The sequence below is a fragment of the Ciconia boyciana genome, chromosome 11 (genome assembly GCF_034638445.1).
Source record: "Ciconia boyciana chromosome 11, ASM3463844v1, whole genome shotgun sequence".
Taxonomy (NCBI): domain Eukaryota; kingdom Metazoa; phylum Chordata; class Aves; order Ciconiiformes; family Ciconiidae; genus Ciconia; species Ciconia boyciana.
The window spans coordinates 14,488,956-14,507,730 of record NC_132944.1 but is presented as its reverse complement, the minus strand read 5'-3'; the positions used below and the strand labels follow the sequence as shown (position 1 = coordinate 14,507,730).

At 45.6% G+C, this 18,775-nt stretch overlaps 1 protein-coding gene across 2 annotated transcripts in view; it reads right to left on the bottom strand.

Annotated features, from left to right (window-relative positions):
• Positions 1-18,775, bottom strand: part of FRMD4B (FERM domain containing 4B) — a 138,426-nt gene that overhangs the window by 27,431 nt on the left and 92,220 nt on the right. For both annotated transcript variants that reach the window (XM_072875832.1, XM_072875833.1), the window contains exons 6-9: positions 17,323-17,379; positions 16,300-16,322; positions 2,180-2,263; positions 908-973 (exon numbers count right to left, since the gene is read on the bottom strand). In XM_072875832.1, coding sequence (XP_072731933.1) covers positions 908-973; positions 2,180-2,263; positions 16,300-16,322; positions 17,323-17,379 — 230 coding nt within the window. The remainder of the gene's footprint in view (positions 1-907; positions 974-2,179; positions 2,264-16,299; positions 16,323-17,322; positions 17,380-18,775) is intronic.

Below are 18,775 nucleotides of genomic sequence, written 5' to 3'. Positions count from 1 at the left end.
CGGGGAAAGATGTGGTATTTCGGCCCAGGTAAAGTGAATGGAAAACTTCTCATACAACACAACATTCAATCTCTTATCAGAAGGTCAGAGAACTGAAAGTAAAAATTCTCAACTGAGCACGTGAGCCTTTTGGGAAATGCTGGCAGTAAAGACCTGCCTATAATTATTCCATTATGGTGCTTTGGTTACAATGGACAGGCTCCAAATGAAAGTGTTTATGCAGTTGTAAGACTGTTTCATGAGGCAACTCAGACAACCACTGAACAGACAATTTTTTCCCTTGTTCCTATTGAAAGAAGCCCCTGAATTATTGAGACAGAGTTACAGGCATCAAGGTACATGAGAATAACTACAAGTTGTCTACATCGTGCAACCGTGGCAATCATCTCAAACTTCTCGGTTCGTAGCACATCCCACTGCATTTGCCTGTAGGAAGTACAGTAATATTAACAGTAAATTAAAAAAAATAAAATTCCATGGGCTCTGTATGCACCTTGGAAGACCTTGTTCTTTTAAAAGTCAAATTCTCAACATTTCAAACAAACATGCATTTGGTTTTTTTACAGGACCTAAGGCAATACTCGCCCTTAAGAGTTTGGTGTGAAAACTAATGGATAGCAAGCAGGGTCTGGAGAAGAGTCTTCTGATAAAGTAAGGTCCAAATAATTTCTTTTATATTTGAGGTATCTGAATGAGGACACACAGCCTTAACTGGAAGCCTGTGAAATCTGAAATTTCAAATAATTTAACTTTGAAATATAACTCAATAAAAAAGAATCTGACAGATACAAATGGTAAAGCTTGCAAGCAATAATGACCAAAACAGCCCGCATTGCCACTTCTTAACAAAAAAGAAGGAAAAAAAGTAAAAATACCATCTTCACAAATTAACAAGTGTCATACTCACTGAACAATGGCTTGTCCTCTGGTCAGACCTTTAATTTGTGTATAATGCTCAATTACTCTGTCCTCACTGCAAAACAAGCACAAAATCCAATTTAGAGGCTCAGTGACTTTTTTCATGTGTGACGGCATCTGTTGAAATTCAGACGCCTGCTCAGCATGCAGAGAAGTGTCCCTCTGTACATTTCTCGCTCTGGTTTACATTCTGTTTCTTACCAATTTCTTTCCCACCCTTCATTAAGCAGCGTGGAGCTGCCTGGCTGATCCCTGCCATCGCATGCCGTGTTCCAGACTAATTAACGACTCATTTCAGATCAGCCTGTTCTGCTGCAGATGCTGCTGCAGAATAATGGTACTGATTGTCTAAATTCATTTTCACATTCTAAAGGACCAAAACTTCAAAGGATGGTTAATGCTCCATATATAAGGTAGAAGAAGTTAAACCAGAAATGTTTTCCTTCCAGTGTATTTTCCCCTGACATTTCATAGGTGAAGAAATATAGATTTGTCAGCAATGATCTTTTTGCATTTTTCCCGTTATATACTTCAACATTTTGTTTTAGCAGAATGCGAAATAAAATATGCATTAAGTGTCAGACACTTGAAAGCAAAGAAAAACCCAGCAGTATTCATTCTGAAAAAAACAAGTCATAAGCAAGTACTGGTACACTTGAAAAGCCATCAGGTACACATCAAGCCTAAAAAAAAAATGAAACAAATGAGGGATTGAAACTTGCACAAAGGGCATCAATTCCAAAGAAACAATATCGTTGATTCATCCCAAATGCTATGTTCCTTTACAGCAGATTCAAGACACAAAATTGGACCTGCCTTTCCGTTTCCAGCTTTTCTAGCTTATTTTCTCCCCTTGCCCTGTTGAGGAGAGCAGCTGGGTGGGCATCTGGCAGCCAGCCAAGGTCAACCCACCACAGAGGCTCTGCCACGTGACAGCTGAAGAGCAAGGTGCTCTTTGGAAACTCAGGCTTGGCTGGAGTTCACATTTCAGCTCTTTCTAATGTGTGGTCCCCACATATTCTGATCCAGCAGTTTCTAATCCAGCAATTTAAATTGAGCAAACTTTCAATGAGGGATTTGCATTGGATCTTGCATATTTTATAAGCTTCTAAAAACTGGAAATGCTTGAACAGAAGCAACTAACTCCAAGTCCTATACCATACAGGCTGAAAACTTTTAAAAGAGTTTGCAAAACTGTTTAAAAGTGATCTTGTCATTACCATTCACAGCAATGATTTACATTTTAAATTAAATAGCTCACCAGTAAGCGAGTGATGGATGCTCCTGCAGTGTCTTGGTAGGGAAGACAGGCAGTGTCTTCAAGTCTTTTCTAGTGTTTTCATCACTAAAAAACAAAAATGGCACAGAGTCACTGCTAGTGAATCATAGATGCAATCATTAGTTTCAGCAGAAGGAAAGCGCTGTATTTGCTACCCAAGAACATGGTGCATGGCTCCATATCAGGCTGCATAGAAACGTAACTCTATAGGCCCTCTCACATGACAATGATGTATATGGTGTCATGCAGACTCATGTTGTAACTCATTATACAGATACGTGATTCTCGGGCCACTGCGACAGGAGCACTGTATCAATATTTAGTTTGCACACACTCACTCTATTTGCTGAGTGCAGAATGAGCCCTGAAACAGCTGCAGAAGGAAAGCCTCTGCCCAAAAGCAAGGCTTGTAGTGCTAATTTTTGCCGTCTTTAGCTAAAATCCTACCTCTAGACAATACATTTCATGAAACAGTGTGGTATTTAATTTGTTTAAACTCAGAGTTTAACACTGATCTGATTCAAAACAAAGGGTTTCAGTTTATATACTTCAAAATATTTTCACTGAAAATAGTTTTCCTGGACTGCTCATTCTATAGAAAGTTCCAATATTTTGGACTCCAGGCCCAGCCTGGAACAAAATAAAGGGGGCTGAAGTATGTGAATGCAATTTGTCACAAAAAAACCCAGCAGAATATTTAAAAACCTATTTACAGGCATCAGTAAAATGGTTAATATTTTCTCCTTATATGCTTCATTAATTAATCAGCTGAAACTTGCACGCCTCATTTCTGCAGGATTTCTGCATGCCTTCGCAGCAGCGCCAACAAGCACGAACATGACTTTTCTATGTGAAGAATGCATCAGTCACGTCCATCAGCATCTGCCTCGATTTCTGCATTCGGGCTTTCCTTGAAGGTGTTTTCCTGCTCCTGACCTCTGTTTTCATTATGTTCCACTATTAGAGATTTAATCTGAGCTACGTTCCCCCCCTCTTCCCTCAAAATCATCACCCTGTGCATCACTAGAGTGGACCAGAGCACAGAAATCTGCTCTGTGGGCACCATGGATCAACCTCTGCAGACAGAGGAGGCAGCAAACCCCTACCACGTTTCCATCTCACTTGGCAGATGTCACATGGAAGGCGCAGTAAATTAAAGCTTTTTGTTCCTCGGCGAGCACGGGCTAATCGCTCTGCAAGCCTCTTCCCCAGCCCTGACAATGTGCCTCAACCCTGACTAAGGAGGACCACCTCTGGGGACGAGGAAACAGTTCAATCAACAGCCTATTTATTCGTCAACGTCTTTGATGAAGTTGCCAAGAAGGGAATCAATTAGTGCCGAGGAGCTGTTGTTGCTGAGCTTCGCCGGGCCGGCACTCTTCTGCCAGGAATATGCACTTTTCTTTGCAAGCTGGCCAGCACCCAAGTGCCACAAACGGGGACAGCTGGGTAGAAAATCAATCTCTCCTCCCAATACAGCCAATGCTCACAAAAGCTGAGGGGGGTTTATTCACCCCTTAAAAGCCCATTTTGATGGGATCAAAAGGCTGCAAGACATCTCAGCTTGCAGCAAGAAGGTAGATTAACAGGGTTTTGTAGGGACACGTGAAAATGCAGACAGAGCATACCCTCCTGAGGCCTCAGAAACCAGAGCAAAAAAAAACCAACTCCAAACCAAAAAACCAAGCCCTGAGCAACCTGGCCTGATCTCACAGCTGACTCTTCTCAGAGCAGGAGGTTCGGCCAGACAACCTCCTGAGGTCCCTTCCAACTTCAATCATAGACTCAGAGGATAATTGATTATTAAAACAAAAATTTCCTCCTATATTTAAGCCTGACTCATAACTGCAATGGCTGCTGTAGCAGTTGGGGTTGGCAGGGAAATACAATGAAGTAGGAGAGGGTTTGGAAGGAAGCAATAACAAAACAGCTCATTTTTACCAAACAAAAGGGCTGTTCCTCTAAATATAGATTCTCAACCCGCAATATTCATAATCAGAGGTTTAATGGTTGGTCTCTAAACCCCGATTTAGAAACCTTGTTACCAGTGAACAACAAAATGCCCAAGCAGGGGCTGAAGCACGGAGACTGATGCCAGGAAGCGAGAGCTGAGCTCCAGCAGAGGCAGCCGGGCAGGGGGACAGGTGACCCCCAGCTGTCACCACCACAGCCGGGTGGAGAGGTCTCAAGCTCTCCTTCGCCCACTATTATGGGGCCAGCAGCCTCACCGTCACTGAGACTCTGCAGAAATGCCACGAATCCTGGCAGCTGCGTCCAACCATGCTCTGAAATGCCACCTTTTGCACAATTCGTGGCCTCCAGCGCGGCTACTCGCATCCCGTTTGGTTTTTGGGCCCCTCGCCTCTGGACCTGGTTGAGTAGCTACTTACTTTATTCCCATCAAATGCCAAAATGAGGGCACTAGTTAAGCTCGAGTGATGAGTAGCAGCTCATCAATATGGAAATGTCTACCACTGAATTTAAACCGAGCACCAGCCAGGCAGCATACCCACCTCCCCGACAAGGTTTGTGGGCTCTGAGCTGGGACATATAGCAACCAAAGGGCTGCAATCACGTCTATGCCATGACGCGGGGCACGTCCCTCCAGCACTGACCCAGAACCATGGGCCCTGGTGCAGTTCGTTGGCAGACAGAGTCCACGGAGCTGTGACAACTACAGCAGAGCTGGACCTTCTCTGTTCTTCTGCCAACCTACAAACCCACCGAACTTCTCGCAACAGCAGAGAACACACTTCTTTTACAAGGCAAAGTTGGCCCTTGGGACTTGCCTTCCTGAAGGGACCCAACCTCACACCCTGAGGTTCAGACACACCATCCCGTCCATCTGCAGCTGGAGTCCATCCAAATGGACTTATAAGGCCTGAAAATCTCCAAGAAGCCACATGAGGATTTTCTTTTTTCCTGCAAAATTATAAGATAAAGCATGAAACAATCCTAGAAAAATGTAAAAGACCTGGGCATAGCTCCTTGAATGCCGGATGCCTTCAGACAGCGCAGGCTGGCATGCAGCAGCCCAGATCTGCTGACTGCGTGCCCGAGGATTAGCATTTGGGATGATTCACGGCTTCAGGGATAATAAAACCCTCAAATGGTCCTCCTCCTCCTTCCACAGAGTTCATTATCACTTCATCTGCACCGAGGAGCACAAGCACGTCTCCCCTTGACCTTCAGGATCACTTTCCCAAGCCCTCCGAGACCCAGTCGTTCCCCAGACGTGACAACTCCAGATAGCGGAGCGACGGTTTGAATTATTACCTGTTCCTGTTTGGTTTCACAACGATCACAAGGCGATACAGAAATCACAGGGCAGACAGCCCCGGCTCCAGATGTCCAACTGCCTACGCTATCTACCAGCCAAACACACCGGTGTTGTATCTGGCGTGTCCATGGTCAGTTCTCATCAGGGCAGGAGGACGACTCGGCTGTCGGGATGGAGAGGCCCACTTGCATTAAAAATCTGACCTCTGCTATGGAGGGGGCTTCTTGACTGGCGGTTCTTGGCATGATTTCAATACATAAACTTAAACCGCCCAGAATCAACGGGACTGAACATTTTTTGGCAAAAGGTTTGTTTATTCCCCAGGAGAAGAATATAGGAAACTCTCATCTCAAGTATTTTTCCACTATGGAGAAGAATTAAAGAAAACCAGCAGACGGACCCTTTCCTTCCTATTCCACCCTCTAAATGGGAGTTTTCTCTCCGGCAGATATCGAGCAGAACTTGAATTGATCTGGGCAATGTAAATGAAAACCTATGTCAGACTCTCCTCAGACCGAACCTCAGCTTGCATTCTTGATACTGTCCATATTTAATTTTCTGTCCCAAAATGAAGAAACATTGGGCAAGATGCCGTCCCCAGCAGCATGCCCTGCTCATCAGTGCCAGCTCTCTGGAGATGGAAGGGCAGCTTGTCTCTAAAATAACCAATATCAATTTTTAACCACATACCATATTATGAATAGGAGTTCTCACATTCAAACCACGATCTCTAGCAGCAAACCAAGACCAATCCCACTTGCTTCCTACAACCCGCTGACGTTACAGTGAAATTTTAGGCATCTTGCTAAAACCTCACCAGAAATCCGGGAAGGAACCAAGCCAGACTGTCGTGGCATGCTCTGCCTAAAGCACATTACTGAAAATTAAAAAAGACTTACATATTTATGCTCCCAGAAAACGCATCTTCACAGCTTGTAATCGAGCGATACAACACCCCCTGCTAGGCAAAGATTTACAGAACTGTGCTAATTAGGACCATTTGTCAATGGCTGCCCAGGCTTTTCTCTGCACCCACTGTCAAAAACAGCTTACGCCTGTTGCTAACGCAGGTAGGAGCTTAGATGTAATAAGATGTGGCTAATGAGATTAGCATAAAACATGAAGAGCAATAGACACACCCAGAGCAGCAAAAGCAATATACTGGATGACATAAAAGCCTGTCAGCCCACATCATCTTTGTAAATATTAACAACTTGATAAGCATTGGACTTTTAAAGACAACTTTTAACTGACTGAAGTGACAGCAGGTGCGTCTGCCTCTGCTGAATCATGTTGATAACACTTTATAAGGTAGGAATTTATCACTGGGGAAAGTGCATTGTATAGTGGTTTTCCTCTACTCTTGAAGCTTCTTGACCTCACATAAATACTTACTCTTGTGTTGCTATGTGATCATTAGAGTAAGTCAACTCCTGGGTCTTTCTGAATGTCACTAGTTTATATTTAGTTAATTCTTGAAATGAATTTTAGGCACACCACAGGTAGAATTTAGAGCGGCCTTGTTTTTAGAAACTATCGACCAACCTCTCAAGTTAACCTGAAAGTTATTTCATGGACACCTAAAAATCAGCAGACACTTTGAGAATCGCATGCAAGATACAAGGAAACGTGGAGCTTCACAGCTAAAGGACGATACAACATTACCCTGCATCGTGAAGATGCTTCAAAAGCTTTCCATTACGATTCTTCTTATTATTCTGTCCAAGATATTTAGAGCTAGCAAAATAAATACATAGAAACAGCACACAATTAGACTAGATACTCGAAAGCTTGACAATCTAAGTTTTCAGAGGGCTGGCCAGGTTACTCAGATAATGTTAGCAACGGTCCTATTTCTCGAGAATAACCACTGAATTCCTTTGCCATGCGATTACAAGCAATGCTGTAACAGTACAAGAACATCCCATGTTGCTGCCCACACCCCAGCCTGGTCCTAAAGCGACTTCCTAAAGTGACCAGACTCGGGGTAGCATCACCAAGGTCTCCAAGGTGCTCCCATTCCATACGTTCACAGATGAGAGCCGGCAACATGGACCATCACACTGCAGCTGGACTGCTTCAGCAGCAGGTGCCTTTTCTGTAGGCTTTTGTTTTGTTTTAAAATAAATGGCAGGGCCGAGCATGGCAACCTCGCGCTCCCGTGGAGGCTGGTCTGCCTTTCAAGGTACCACAAGAAACACGTGTGAGGAGGAAGCAGCAAGGCAACGGAGGAGAAAAAAAAATGAGTGGGGTTAAAAGTGCAAGAGAAAAAAGGGGGGGGGGGGGGGGGGGAAGACAGAGCAGGGAAGGTATGGGGAGAGCCGATGGATTTAGCAGCTTTCAAGTATGTTGGAGCAGCAGGATCTTGGCAGCAGGATTTTGAAATGTGCTCTCTGACAAATCCTCTTTTGTGACAAATGCCAGACGTTTCCCATCATTTCAGTTTATGGTCTGCTGGCATGCTCAGGAAAGTTATTTTTCTATTGAAGGAAGACCAGGATCCGGAAAAGCCACAAAGAAGGGGCTCCCATTGGCACAGGACAGCCAGAATCGAACCTTAACCCCCGCAGCCAGCGGGGAGCTTTGCCTGGGGCAGGGCTGCACAGTCTGCCACTTGAGTATCAGATAGGAACCGCCTGCACAAAGGTATTTGAAGGAGCATTTCTAAGAGTCTTCCAAACCCTGTACATGAAAAGGAACACGATAAGCAGTGCAGATGGCTTTTTCAATGCCAGGCTTGTTGTACATCTATGCTGCGGCCGTGCTGTGGATTCCCACGCTGTGCTGCAACAACAGCTTTAGTTTCACAGGTCAAGAGGGACCTGCACCCAACACAAAGCACGTCTGGGGTTGGACAACCCTTCCCCACACTTAGCACAGGCTGGACCACAGCCTTGGACCCCCCCGGCCTAACTCCAGCCCTGCTCTTCTAACCTAACTTCTCTGCTCCCCGAGCCCTGCCTGACTCTCAGAAAGAGCAGCAGCAGTGCCTGCTGATCTCATGGGGGTTTGACCTACTCGTTGGCTTTTGGAAGATGGACCAAGAGCACGAAGGAAAAAGCAACATTTCTCATATCAGCTATATGCACGTACTTCTCTATCTGAGGACATGGGGACCAGACAAATGAGAGCGTGAGCTGCTCCCAGAGCCACTTGGGCAGACGAGGCACCGTTCGCATTTCCACTTTGCAACGAGGAATGGGGTGCCAAGGAAGCAGTTCTCCATGGCTAGAAAAAATCTGTGACCTGAACCTGCCCTAAATTCTCAGGTCTTCTTTTACAGCTCTTGATGCGAAATATGAATATTCTGAAGATAAAACCCTTTGGTCCTTGAACAACACACCCACCGTTGGTGACGGCTCACAGTCCCACGGATCTGGTACAGTACGTCCACGTTTCCAGAGCTGCTCAGCCGTACCGACAGCACGCATTAGCAGCGCTTCTCTATCAGACCAGACGGGAAGCAGAACGGCTCTGCTTTACCTGGGGATTTACTGCAGAGCAAAAGATGACTATTCACAGCTGATACAACGCTTGAAGGATCCCAAACCCTTCCTCGCAACAACAGACTGTTATTTCTAACATTCACGCTTTCTTCCTGTTCACACAAAAGTCAGCTTAGCCATATTAGTTGGGGGGTTTTAGCATGTCTGAGTACAGCAGCAAAGTTTAAAGCTTGTTATCACAGCCCGGCGTGCTGATACAGAGATACATGGAACCACAAGAAAAATAAAGTATCCAAATAACGATAAAGACCTGACAAATCTGCAAAAGCAAAAAAGCTGAGGCTGAAAAGCTGTCGTTCCATTTCCTCAAAGCACAAAATACACCCCCCCGTGATAGATCCCAACCACCGCGGGAAGGAAAAACAAGAGAGATTTATTTTTGCTTTTTTAAAGTGAGGATGCTGTTCGGAGTCAGACCAGAGCCCAAACTCCTGCTCGCAGCTGACAGTGCGAGACTGGAGAAACTCTCTGTAGACCTGACAAAGTTTTCCAGATATTCAACAGAAGGGAGGTGAATACATTATAATGCAAAAGTCATGACATTTAATTTTACAACAGGAAAAGGCAATATGTTTTAATTCTGACTGTGTACTTGAGGGAATTTCTGGGGACAAGGAGAGCATCTTTTACTTAAGGCTGTGGATGCCATGATGCTATTTCAAGCCTAGCAGCTACGACAGCAACATGTCTCTGACTTGTCCCCTGCATGGGAGACAACTTGGAGGATGATGAATTTTCTGGCACCACACTTGCCTTGTCTCTCATCTGCTTTGGATGCAGAGCACGCGCAAAAGTCCTCCCTAGGTGGCTGGGTTGTATCCACTATAGCACTGCCTCTCTGAGCTAAAAGTGCCTTAAAGGAAAAGAAACACAAAGAAAAGAAAGGACCACGGAGGGACAATTAAAGAGGACGAAACACAACAACCCCCTTGCTGCCTCTCAGGAAACTGGACGAATATCATGCACATGGAATCTAAAAATCTGCGTTCCTTACCAAACTGCCACAAGTATGTGTAAACATTAAAAGTTACACTGCCATATACAAGTAGTAAATCCCATGAGATCAGATTATTAAATTACTGAAAACATCCCTTTTTTCCCCCCTCTTCATCTAACCTTTTTGCTCATTTCACCCACAGCACTTCCACCTAATTCAGCCTAATTCATCTGCTACATAATAAGCATACCATACAAATTCCTTGAGAGCCCTTACAGAACTGCTTTAAAATAGGAAATTGTAAAAAACCATTAAAATGACATCATGGCAGAGACTATGTACGCTTTTCATCTGCCCTGAACTGTAGGAATCTACAAGTAGCACCAGCAGAAAAAAAAACCTCTTGCTTTTAGAAGTCTAGCAGAAAATTGGGGTCTTAATTACATATTTTTTTTGTAATTGCACCTGGTTTAAACAGTGAATTTCCACTTTTTATTGAAAGATAACACACCAGGAGAGAACAACATTTTCATCTCAGAATTGCTGCCTAAGTGCTCAGGGAGATGGAGTTCAGGGGGTCCCTGCCCAGCTCCCCTCCGCATGCTGCCTTCCCTCAGCTACCCGTTCCTCATGGTACACTGGGGTGTACAACCCCAAAACTGAACTGCAGTGACTCATCAAGGAAAGCAAGACTTGCACACTGCTAGAGAAAAATTACCGCAGTTTTCAGCCAGCTTTCTTTGAAAAGCGTATAAAACTCAATTAAGCAGAGCGCTCTTTGGGAAAGTGGGTATCTGATACCTGACAAGTAGGAGAATCATTACCATTGTATTAAATATATATCAAACATGACTTTCCCTAAACTTCCTTATTTACTACCCTGGTTCATTACATATTCCCAAATAAAGTGAAGTAAATAATCAACTCCCTCAGCAAACAGGCTCTAAGTTAATAAAGCTTTGCTCATCTTGTTTCAAATTAGTTCTTTATTGCAAAAGAGCAAGCTCAGGAAAGCACACAGCTGGGTTTGACTGAGACAGAGTTAATGGTTCACAAGCAAGTGCCTAGCAAGGTGTTTAAAGAAAAAGTGTGCAGAGTTGCAGGTAAAAGGCAAAATACACAATGACTCACTTGGCAAACAAGCAGCCGTGGAGTACAAGGAGCACAACCACAGCACCAGTGCCGAGCACTGATTTACAGCGAGGCAGACACTGCCCACGGGGAGCAGCGGGTCACGCTAGAGAAAGCCTCTGTAAATATCAGTGCGTGAGTGTTTAAAAAGTGCACTTGCATGGAAAAGAAAATAAAAAACTAAACCACAGTGCTGCCTATGACAGACACCAGATGGATGCCTTGAGAGTGAATCCTACGGTGACCCACCACCTCTTTTGTATCACCCACTGATATGCACGGAAGGAAATCCTCAGGGGCTGAAAAAGGCATCCAGACTGTGCTCAGGTCTTTGGCCTCCGCATGAGACCAGCGCGGATGTCCCCTTGTAACTCATCCCGCACCCCAATGGCCCCAGAAAAGAGCTTCCAGTGAACAGTACAACAGGTCTCCTTCCCCAGCAGGGCAGCCTAAGAGGAGCAGGTCTGTGGAGCAAAAGGGTTTGTGCTGGGGACCAGACACCCACGCTGTACCCGTTTCAGGGCTTTCTTTAGGCCAGCTCTAGCCTAGCCCCACAGCCTGAGCACCCATTAGTGGTTGGCACCCCTCAGGTGGGCTCCATTCATGCCACACAGATCCACCTTGAACCCTTCTGAGACCTCTCCAGGATGCAAATCAAAGAGGTGAGTAGCAACAACTGGGAGATTTGGTCCAAATTTGCATTCTGCTCTGACCCCAGTCCCAGCCATGGCCACACCTGGAGTTTTGGTCATATGAACCTGGTGAGATTTCCAAAAACAGGCTGGACGAGCTGCCTCCAACAAATCTCAGGTGTGTCCTGTTTCTGAAGCTACCTTAATCGTGGGGTAAGCAGTCCAGCGAACAGGAACTTTGCTATCAATTAACTTCTTCCAAGCAGCTATTTTCTAGCACTGCCCACATTACCATTTCCACATTCTTTTCTACCAAGAGATTTTCCAATTTGCCTGGCAAAATAGTCATCTTCCCAAGCAAACGCTACCCAAAAATCTAAGAGTGAGAACTCACTCTTAAATAGGAGCAAATTTTTAATACCAGTTTTCTGCACCTAGACCAAGCACTTCATTTTTTCCTCAGTAAAGTTTGTAAATTTGGGAGTTTCTGAACCGATTACTCCATAGCCACAGTTTGCAGGGGTATCTTTCACACAAACCTTTTCCTTTTGCAAACTGCATTTATCACCCATGTAATGATAAACCCTGGTGCCTTGTACATGTCAGCTATCAGGAATTCATTATTTTGTCTGTGTTATGTTATACCAGTCGGGAGTTATCTTTGCAGCCCACAGGCCAGAATCAAAATTGAATGCATCAGCTATTTAAAGAAAATGGAAGCCCTCCTCCAGCAACTTAATTAAATTTCAGGGAGCACGGCTGGGTTTCAGTCCTGGAAATGTTACTGAGGAAAATATGATCCAAGATCATCAGTCAGAAAATAAACTTTTTAAAAAGTTACTTTCCTTATAGGGTCCCTGTAGCTAATCTGATTTTAATAAATGTTTTTCTAATGCTAGGACGACAGCATTTAGGACATCTCAGTTATAAACTGTCTCTTTCATCAAGCTACAAAGAAAAAGAATACTATACACTATTACATAGCATTATTGAGGGCGGATACTTAGTCTGTAAACTAAAAACAGCTAAATCATTTATTTCCCAAGGAGGCAAGACTTTATATGTTGCATATTTACACGAGGAATAATTACCAGACTGATCTATTATTTTGCTTGCCTACCAAGACACTAGTTTTCTTTAAAATTTAAATAAAATTTCTAAAATAAATAGAATATTAACTTTGTCCTCCAAAATTGAACCATGCCAGAAGCTGCAACTTGAATCAAATTATCTTTTTAAAACCACTGCATACAGTTTAAAAAACAAGATTTAATAAAACCAGGCTTGCAGCTTTTCCTGTTTCATTTGCAAATATGAGTGGAGGAGTGCGATTAACTAATGCAGAGTTTCAAAACTACTATTAATGACTAATACTTTGCTTTGGGTTCTTATTACAGGAGCTGGAGAAAAACTCCTAGGAATTAATTTTAAACAGAAAAACAGTTGACTGGAAGCCATAGATGAGTTGTGAGAAGCGAACACAAGCAAAGTGTTACATCCCTCCTCTTAAGCAAAACGTGCCCAGTTGTTGCACAGGAAGGCAGAGTGCCACGGACTTGCAGCATCCCCAACTTGCTGGGAACATCGCAGCTGCAGGACTCCGGGGAGGAACCACTCTGCCCGTGGCAGCCCCGACACCGTCCCATGTAAGGAGGAGAGGAACCGCTCACCGAGCATCCCTGCCACTTGCTCTTCATCACACACAGGGGGTAATTATCTTGGCTGGGATCACCAGTTCAGTAAACAGGAAAAGGAACTGGGTGTGCGGTGAGCTACACCGATCATGGTCCGCTGTCATCTTCGTTAATCATTCCTCCTGCGGCCCCCAGTCGTTTTAGACTGCCTTTGAGAAACCAGAGCCATCCAAACCAGGCACATATGCAACGGACATGCTGCGTGCGCAATTTTGAAGCATGTACTTAAGTTTTATCAAGATGTCTTAAAAGCCAGGGTCCTCTCAAAGTGGGACTTGGGTGGTTTATCTTAAATAAAACCTCTCTCTGAATGATAAGGTGCATACCCTTGTCCTAACAGCCCAGCACAGGACTCCAGGGTCCTATTGCAAACCACCTGGCAAGGGCCAAAGACCCCAATACTTTCACGCTGTCAGTGCTACCAGACTGCAAAGTCCCTTTGGAGTGACCTTTGTGGTGGAGAAATCAAAAGTTTTTACTTTCTCCAAGCCCCCGTGCGCCAGGTTTGCTCACTGAAAATAAACAGATTTCAAAAGAATGTGCTCACCCACTCAGCACAGGGTAAGGGAGGGTGTTTCTCGGGAGATTGCTGCTCTCTACCATCAAGACATTATCTGAGAATTGGAGCAGTGGATTGGGAAAGGGGTTGCTGCAAAGCTGCAGGAGTTTGAAGCATTTGGACCCTGGTACTGACCTGCCTGTTCCCAGATGAAGTCAGCGGGAATGCTGCTCAGTGACCCCACCGCGGGACGTGCCCCCACGGAAAAGCTCCCTATGGGAAAAATCAGCTGGGCAGAGAGCACCAGCATTGCCTGGACTGGCCCATTTTTCACTTCCAGAAAGCTAATCTCTAGGACTTCAGGCAATTCCTGTATTTACCCACGTTCATTCAGCACTAATCCTATATAAAAAAAATTAACTCATGTGTTCTCACATACACTTAAATGGTGCAAGAGTCACATTCCAGAAAGTGATTCAAAGTGGAATTGCCAAACAACAGCAAACATTGAACACGCCAAACCCAAGACGCTGCAAACGGAGGCAACCACACTGCACAAACAGCACCGCTGCAAGGACATATTCTTTGTATCACGGGAGAGTTTGGCAGGGAGACCAGTCCCGCAGTATCTTTTAAGATACTCTGGTAATTAAGCTAGTGCTTTATCAGCAGTGGTCCAAATGACCACTTGTGATATGTAATATGAAATTCCTTCACTTCTGGTGCGCACACTGGGCCTGGGACAGCTGGCCGTGCTCATTTGCTATGGAGGCATAACATGTTTTGTTTAATAGAGGAAACAATTGCTGCAGCTATTTTCACGCAACTGGTAGGGGAAGAGCTGCACTTGGGAAATCAGTCTTGTGGCACAGTATTCTTCCCTCCAATTTTCTTTAAATACTTTTGAAAGTAATGACGGGCAATCCACTCCTTACATGTCTGCAGAGACACAGAAAATAACTGTGGATGCAGTTCTCGGGCATGTGAAGCAATACTTAGAAACCTATTTATGGCAAATGATAAGGAGTCAGTGTTAAGTTCAAGCCACATGAGAGGTTTTCACCACAAAAGTAGTTTTTAACCTTAACCCCTTTTCTTGAGAATTGAGAGTATGTGCCACCAGCCACTACAGCTTAACAAGTTACTTCTTGTCAAGTGAATGATGGTTCGCTGGTCATCTGTGCCTAAACTGAGTTAAGCTTAGGGTGTCTTAGGGTGTCCCTGTGAGGTCAGGCAAGACGAGCGGTCTTTCTAGAGAAGAATGCAGCATGCTACAGCTATGAGCAATATACTGTGGGTCACAAAGCAGGTCTACAGCGTGAATAAGAACAGAAATTGTCTGTACAGCCAGCCCATCCAGTTGATCTTAGTCACAAGTCACAAGGACATCTCCTCCTCCCTGCAGGCATGAGAGCACACCAACAAAAAGGAGGAGGTTGTGGTGGACTTCACAGAGCACGTCTTCCAGTGGAGAAGGGACTGGCATTTGGAGAAGAAGGGGTCTTGGGCAGCAGCACTGGCACTTACTTGACAACTGCGCACTGAAGGAAAAGCAGAGTATATCACTGCTGCAGGCTTTGGCAGTCAGACACGACGTGCTCCTTGCATTTGAGCAGATAGCTCTTTATTGAGCATTTTCAAAGCACGGTTCTTGAAAGCTGTTGTAGCTAAAGCATAAACACACCTCTCTTCCCATATAGAAACTCAGCAAGTAGTAAAATATTAACATGACCAAAACCAACCTTCTAAATTTCTATTTGCTTAGTGAGCTGTTTCTAATTGAAGGTCTTTTCCTTGGCTCTAACAGGTCCGAGTGTGACCCCACCTCCTCCCCGCAGCCAGTGATCACAACCAGTGCAGGGTAAAAAGCGATCTCCAAGGGCAAGCCCAGTCTGATGATGCAGCTTCAGGCAGCTAAAGCCCAGCGACCGGGTCACGCACCAGCTACAACACAACTGTCGGGTCAAGCGCGGGAAGGGGGAGGCCCCGCGGGGCAGCTGCAGAAGAAAGCGGCTCATTGATCTCCGGCGCGGGCAGCTGACGGGCTCCGCGTCTCTCTGCATGTGCTGCCACTGTACGGGCAGGGTTGCAGGCAAGGTCGCTCAGATGGACCCAAGCCGCAGCGCAAAGCACAGGCTTTCTGGTAGGAAGGGGTGGAAGCTCTCTCCCTGTCCCACTTTGGCACCCGCATTCGGGGAGGGGAGCAGAGCGGGATAGCCTGAAAAATCTCTTTTGACTCAGAGCCTGCTCACAAAAGGCATTACTCACCCTGCAGACTCAGATCTTATCCAGCGTGTTTCACTTTCTTCAGCCACTGCTCGCGGCTGGACTTTACCCCCGTTTTTGATTGTTTGCAATACAATGCCAACACAGAAAAACACATCCATCAAGCACACCAGTATTAGAAAGGAAAACGTTATTACCTGGAATAGTCCCCTTTAGCTTCCTACAATTGAAAAATAGTGACAGAATTAAAACATGATCTCTTCAAAAGTCCTCGATTTTCCCAGCATTGTTCACTTCCCCACTCCCACAGCTCTGCGGCCAGATCCTGACCCCAGTTACGCTCCAGGCAAAGCATGGAGGCTGCCTGCGTGTATTCAAGAACAGAGCTTGGTCCTTTACGCTTCCAGCCATAGATGATCCACCTACACCATAAACTTAAACTGCTTCCAAAACAAGGATGAATTTCACATTGCGAATCAAATGTCACTTTTACTGCACGAGAAGTGAAATACAATTCTCTCTCCAGCCGACCACATCCAGCTAAAGGTTGGCTTTACAGGCAGGTCAGCGGTTGAGAGGAATTGTGCTCACTCGAGATGAAAACAACAGTTCAGGCAGATCAAGCCACTGCAGCTTTGCTCTAGGATTTTGCCACAGAGAATGCAGTGGGGAAAAAACCCCAGCGTTTTAAAGGTAGAATTTTATTTCATAGAAAGTAGTAAATAACCAGAGTTTAAGTCTGAGTACAACAAAACTTGATTAAGGAGAGGAAAAACTGACATATTTCAACATAACAGGGGTATCAAAAACACATGGTCTAAAAGAAAGGTTCACAGGCATAATATACCAAATTTAGTTACAATATTACACTCTTTTCTTCCCGGACCTCCAGAACATATTTAAATAAAAATAAGTGATAAAGTGGATGGAAATCTGCCCAAATAAGTGACTTCCCTTGACGAGTTTTTCCTCTTTCCTTCCCTCTTTCAATTTAAAATTTTTCAAAGAAATATTTCTCTCACTTGCCTATGAGAAAAACAACTCTCAAGTTTTTTAGCTTTTCTCCCCCCCCCCCCAGCTGCAGAAACGAAAAACAACGCTGCATGGTCTTGTCTTTATAGGGGGGGCCGACCCAGAAAAGCAGAATGCAGCTGAGCTAAAGCCCGTCTCAGTTACGGCTCCCAAAAAGCCGACCAAAGGCAGGAGGAAGAGGCTCTTACCTGCAGAACCAGGGCTGCCAACTTGAAGACGGTCTCACTTTCCACTTCAATCTGCCCCTGTGCAGGGAAAGAGCAACAACGTGAACCGTGCGCGCCCCGCCTCGCAGCGGCACCGCCGCCGGGACCCGCCGCCACCCGTCCCGCTCCGCACCGCTCCGGCCCGGCGCGGGGGCCGCAGGGCGGCCGGGGGTGGCGGTGGCGGTGCCGGCCGGCGCTCGGTGCCGCTCGGCGCCGCTCGGCGCTCCAGCGAAGCCAGCTCCGCCCGCGGCAGAGCCGGAGTCCCCTCCCCGCCTCCCCCTGCCGCGACCCCCTCTCGTGAGCGTGTCCGCACGCAGCGTGGCGGTGCCTTCCCTCCGCCCCCCCCCCCCGTTTCCGTGTTTTCCGCACAAATCTTTCTTTTATTGCATTTGACCGGACGCTGCTTTGCGTTATGGCATCGGACTGCGCGCCTCGGCAGGCACCCGATCCTGCACACTGCAACCACACACACAAAACTTGCCATGAAGCAGGCAAGAAGGAGAAGTGTTTTCATGGCTTGAAGCACACCACCTCCTCAGGGCAGGGCCCGCAGTTCATTGTTGGCACGGTGGTACGCACACCCCCGATGCTAGATAAGTAATACTAATCACAAGGATTGCAGAACTAAGGTTCCTTTGCCCCACACAGTCTGGATCTTACAGCCTCCGGTTCTTGCAAGTACACTGAAGGTGTAGCGCAACGTTCAGAAAAACTGCATGGACGCCCATGCTGGAAAGCTCCTGTGTCTTGACCCCGCTCCAAAACCAGTCCTGTCCTGACAGCACTATGCACTCGCTGACTTCAGAGGTGTGCAGCTGATAAATGCCAAAACAGCAAAACTACACAAGGATCCTTTTTTTCCTGCTTGCAAGCTTAAGTGCAATCTTTCAAAGTTAGTTTCTTACAAGCAAAAACCCACTCTTGATTCTATACTGGGACCAGCAGTAACACTGGAAGAGTAAAGGAGATGCACTTACAGTTGGACTCTTGGGTTATCAAAGCTACCTCTTACACCTACTGCAAACTGGGTATAAAGGACAAAACTGAGCCCATGAACCATCCCATGAATACAGAGATTTTGGTGGGGGGTTTTTTTGTTGTCATTTTTTGGGGGTTTTTTCTTCTTCTTATTGACCTTCTGCAAGCGAAAGTAGTGGACACAACACCTGTCTCCTGCCACAGAGATCCCAACACATCCTCTGTCCCCAGGATCTGCTGGCTGAATGAGGGGACAAAGCAGACCAAAAGCTGAGATAGTGCCAAAACCAGGGTAGCGAACGATCTACAGAATTACATACAGATACAGGGAAATGACATCTCAAAATATATAGGGCACATCTGGAGCTGAGCTAATTTACCACAGCTGCAGGTCTGGCCCACAGAGACTAAATTCAAAAGCGAACAAACAAATAATTCAATTTTCATGGAAAGGAAG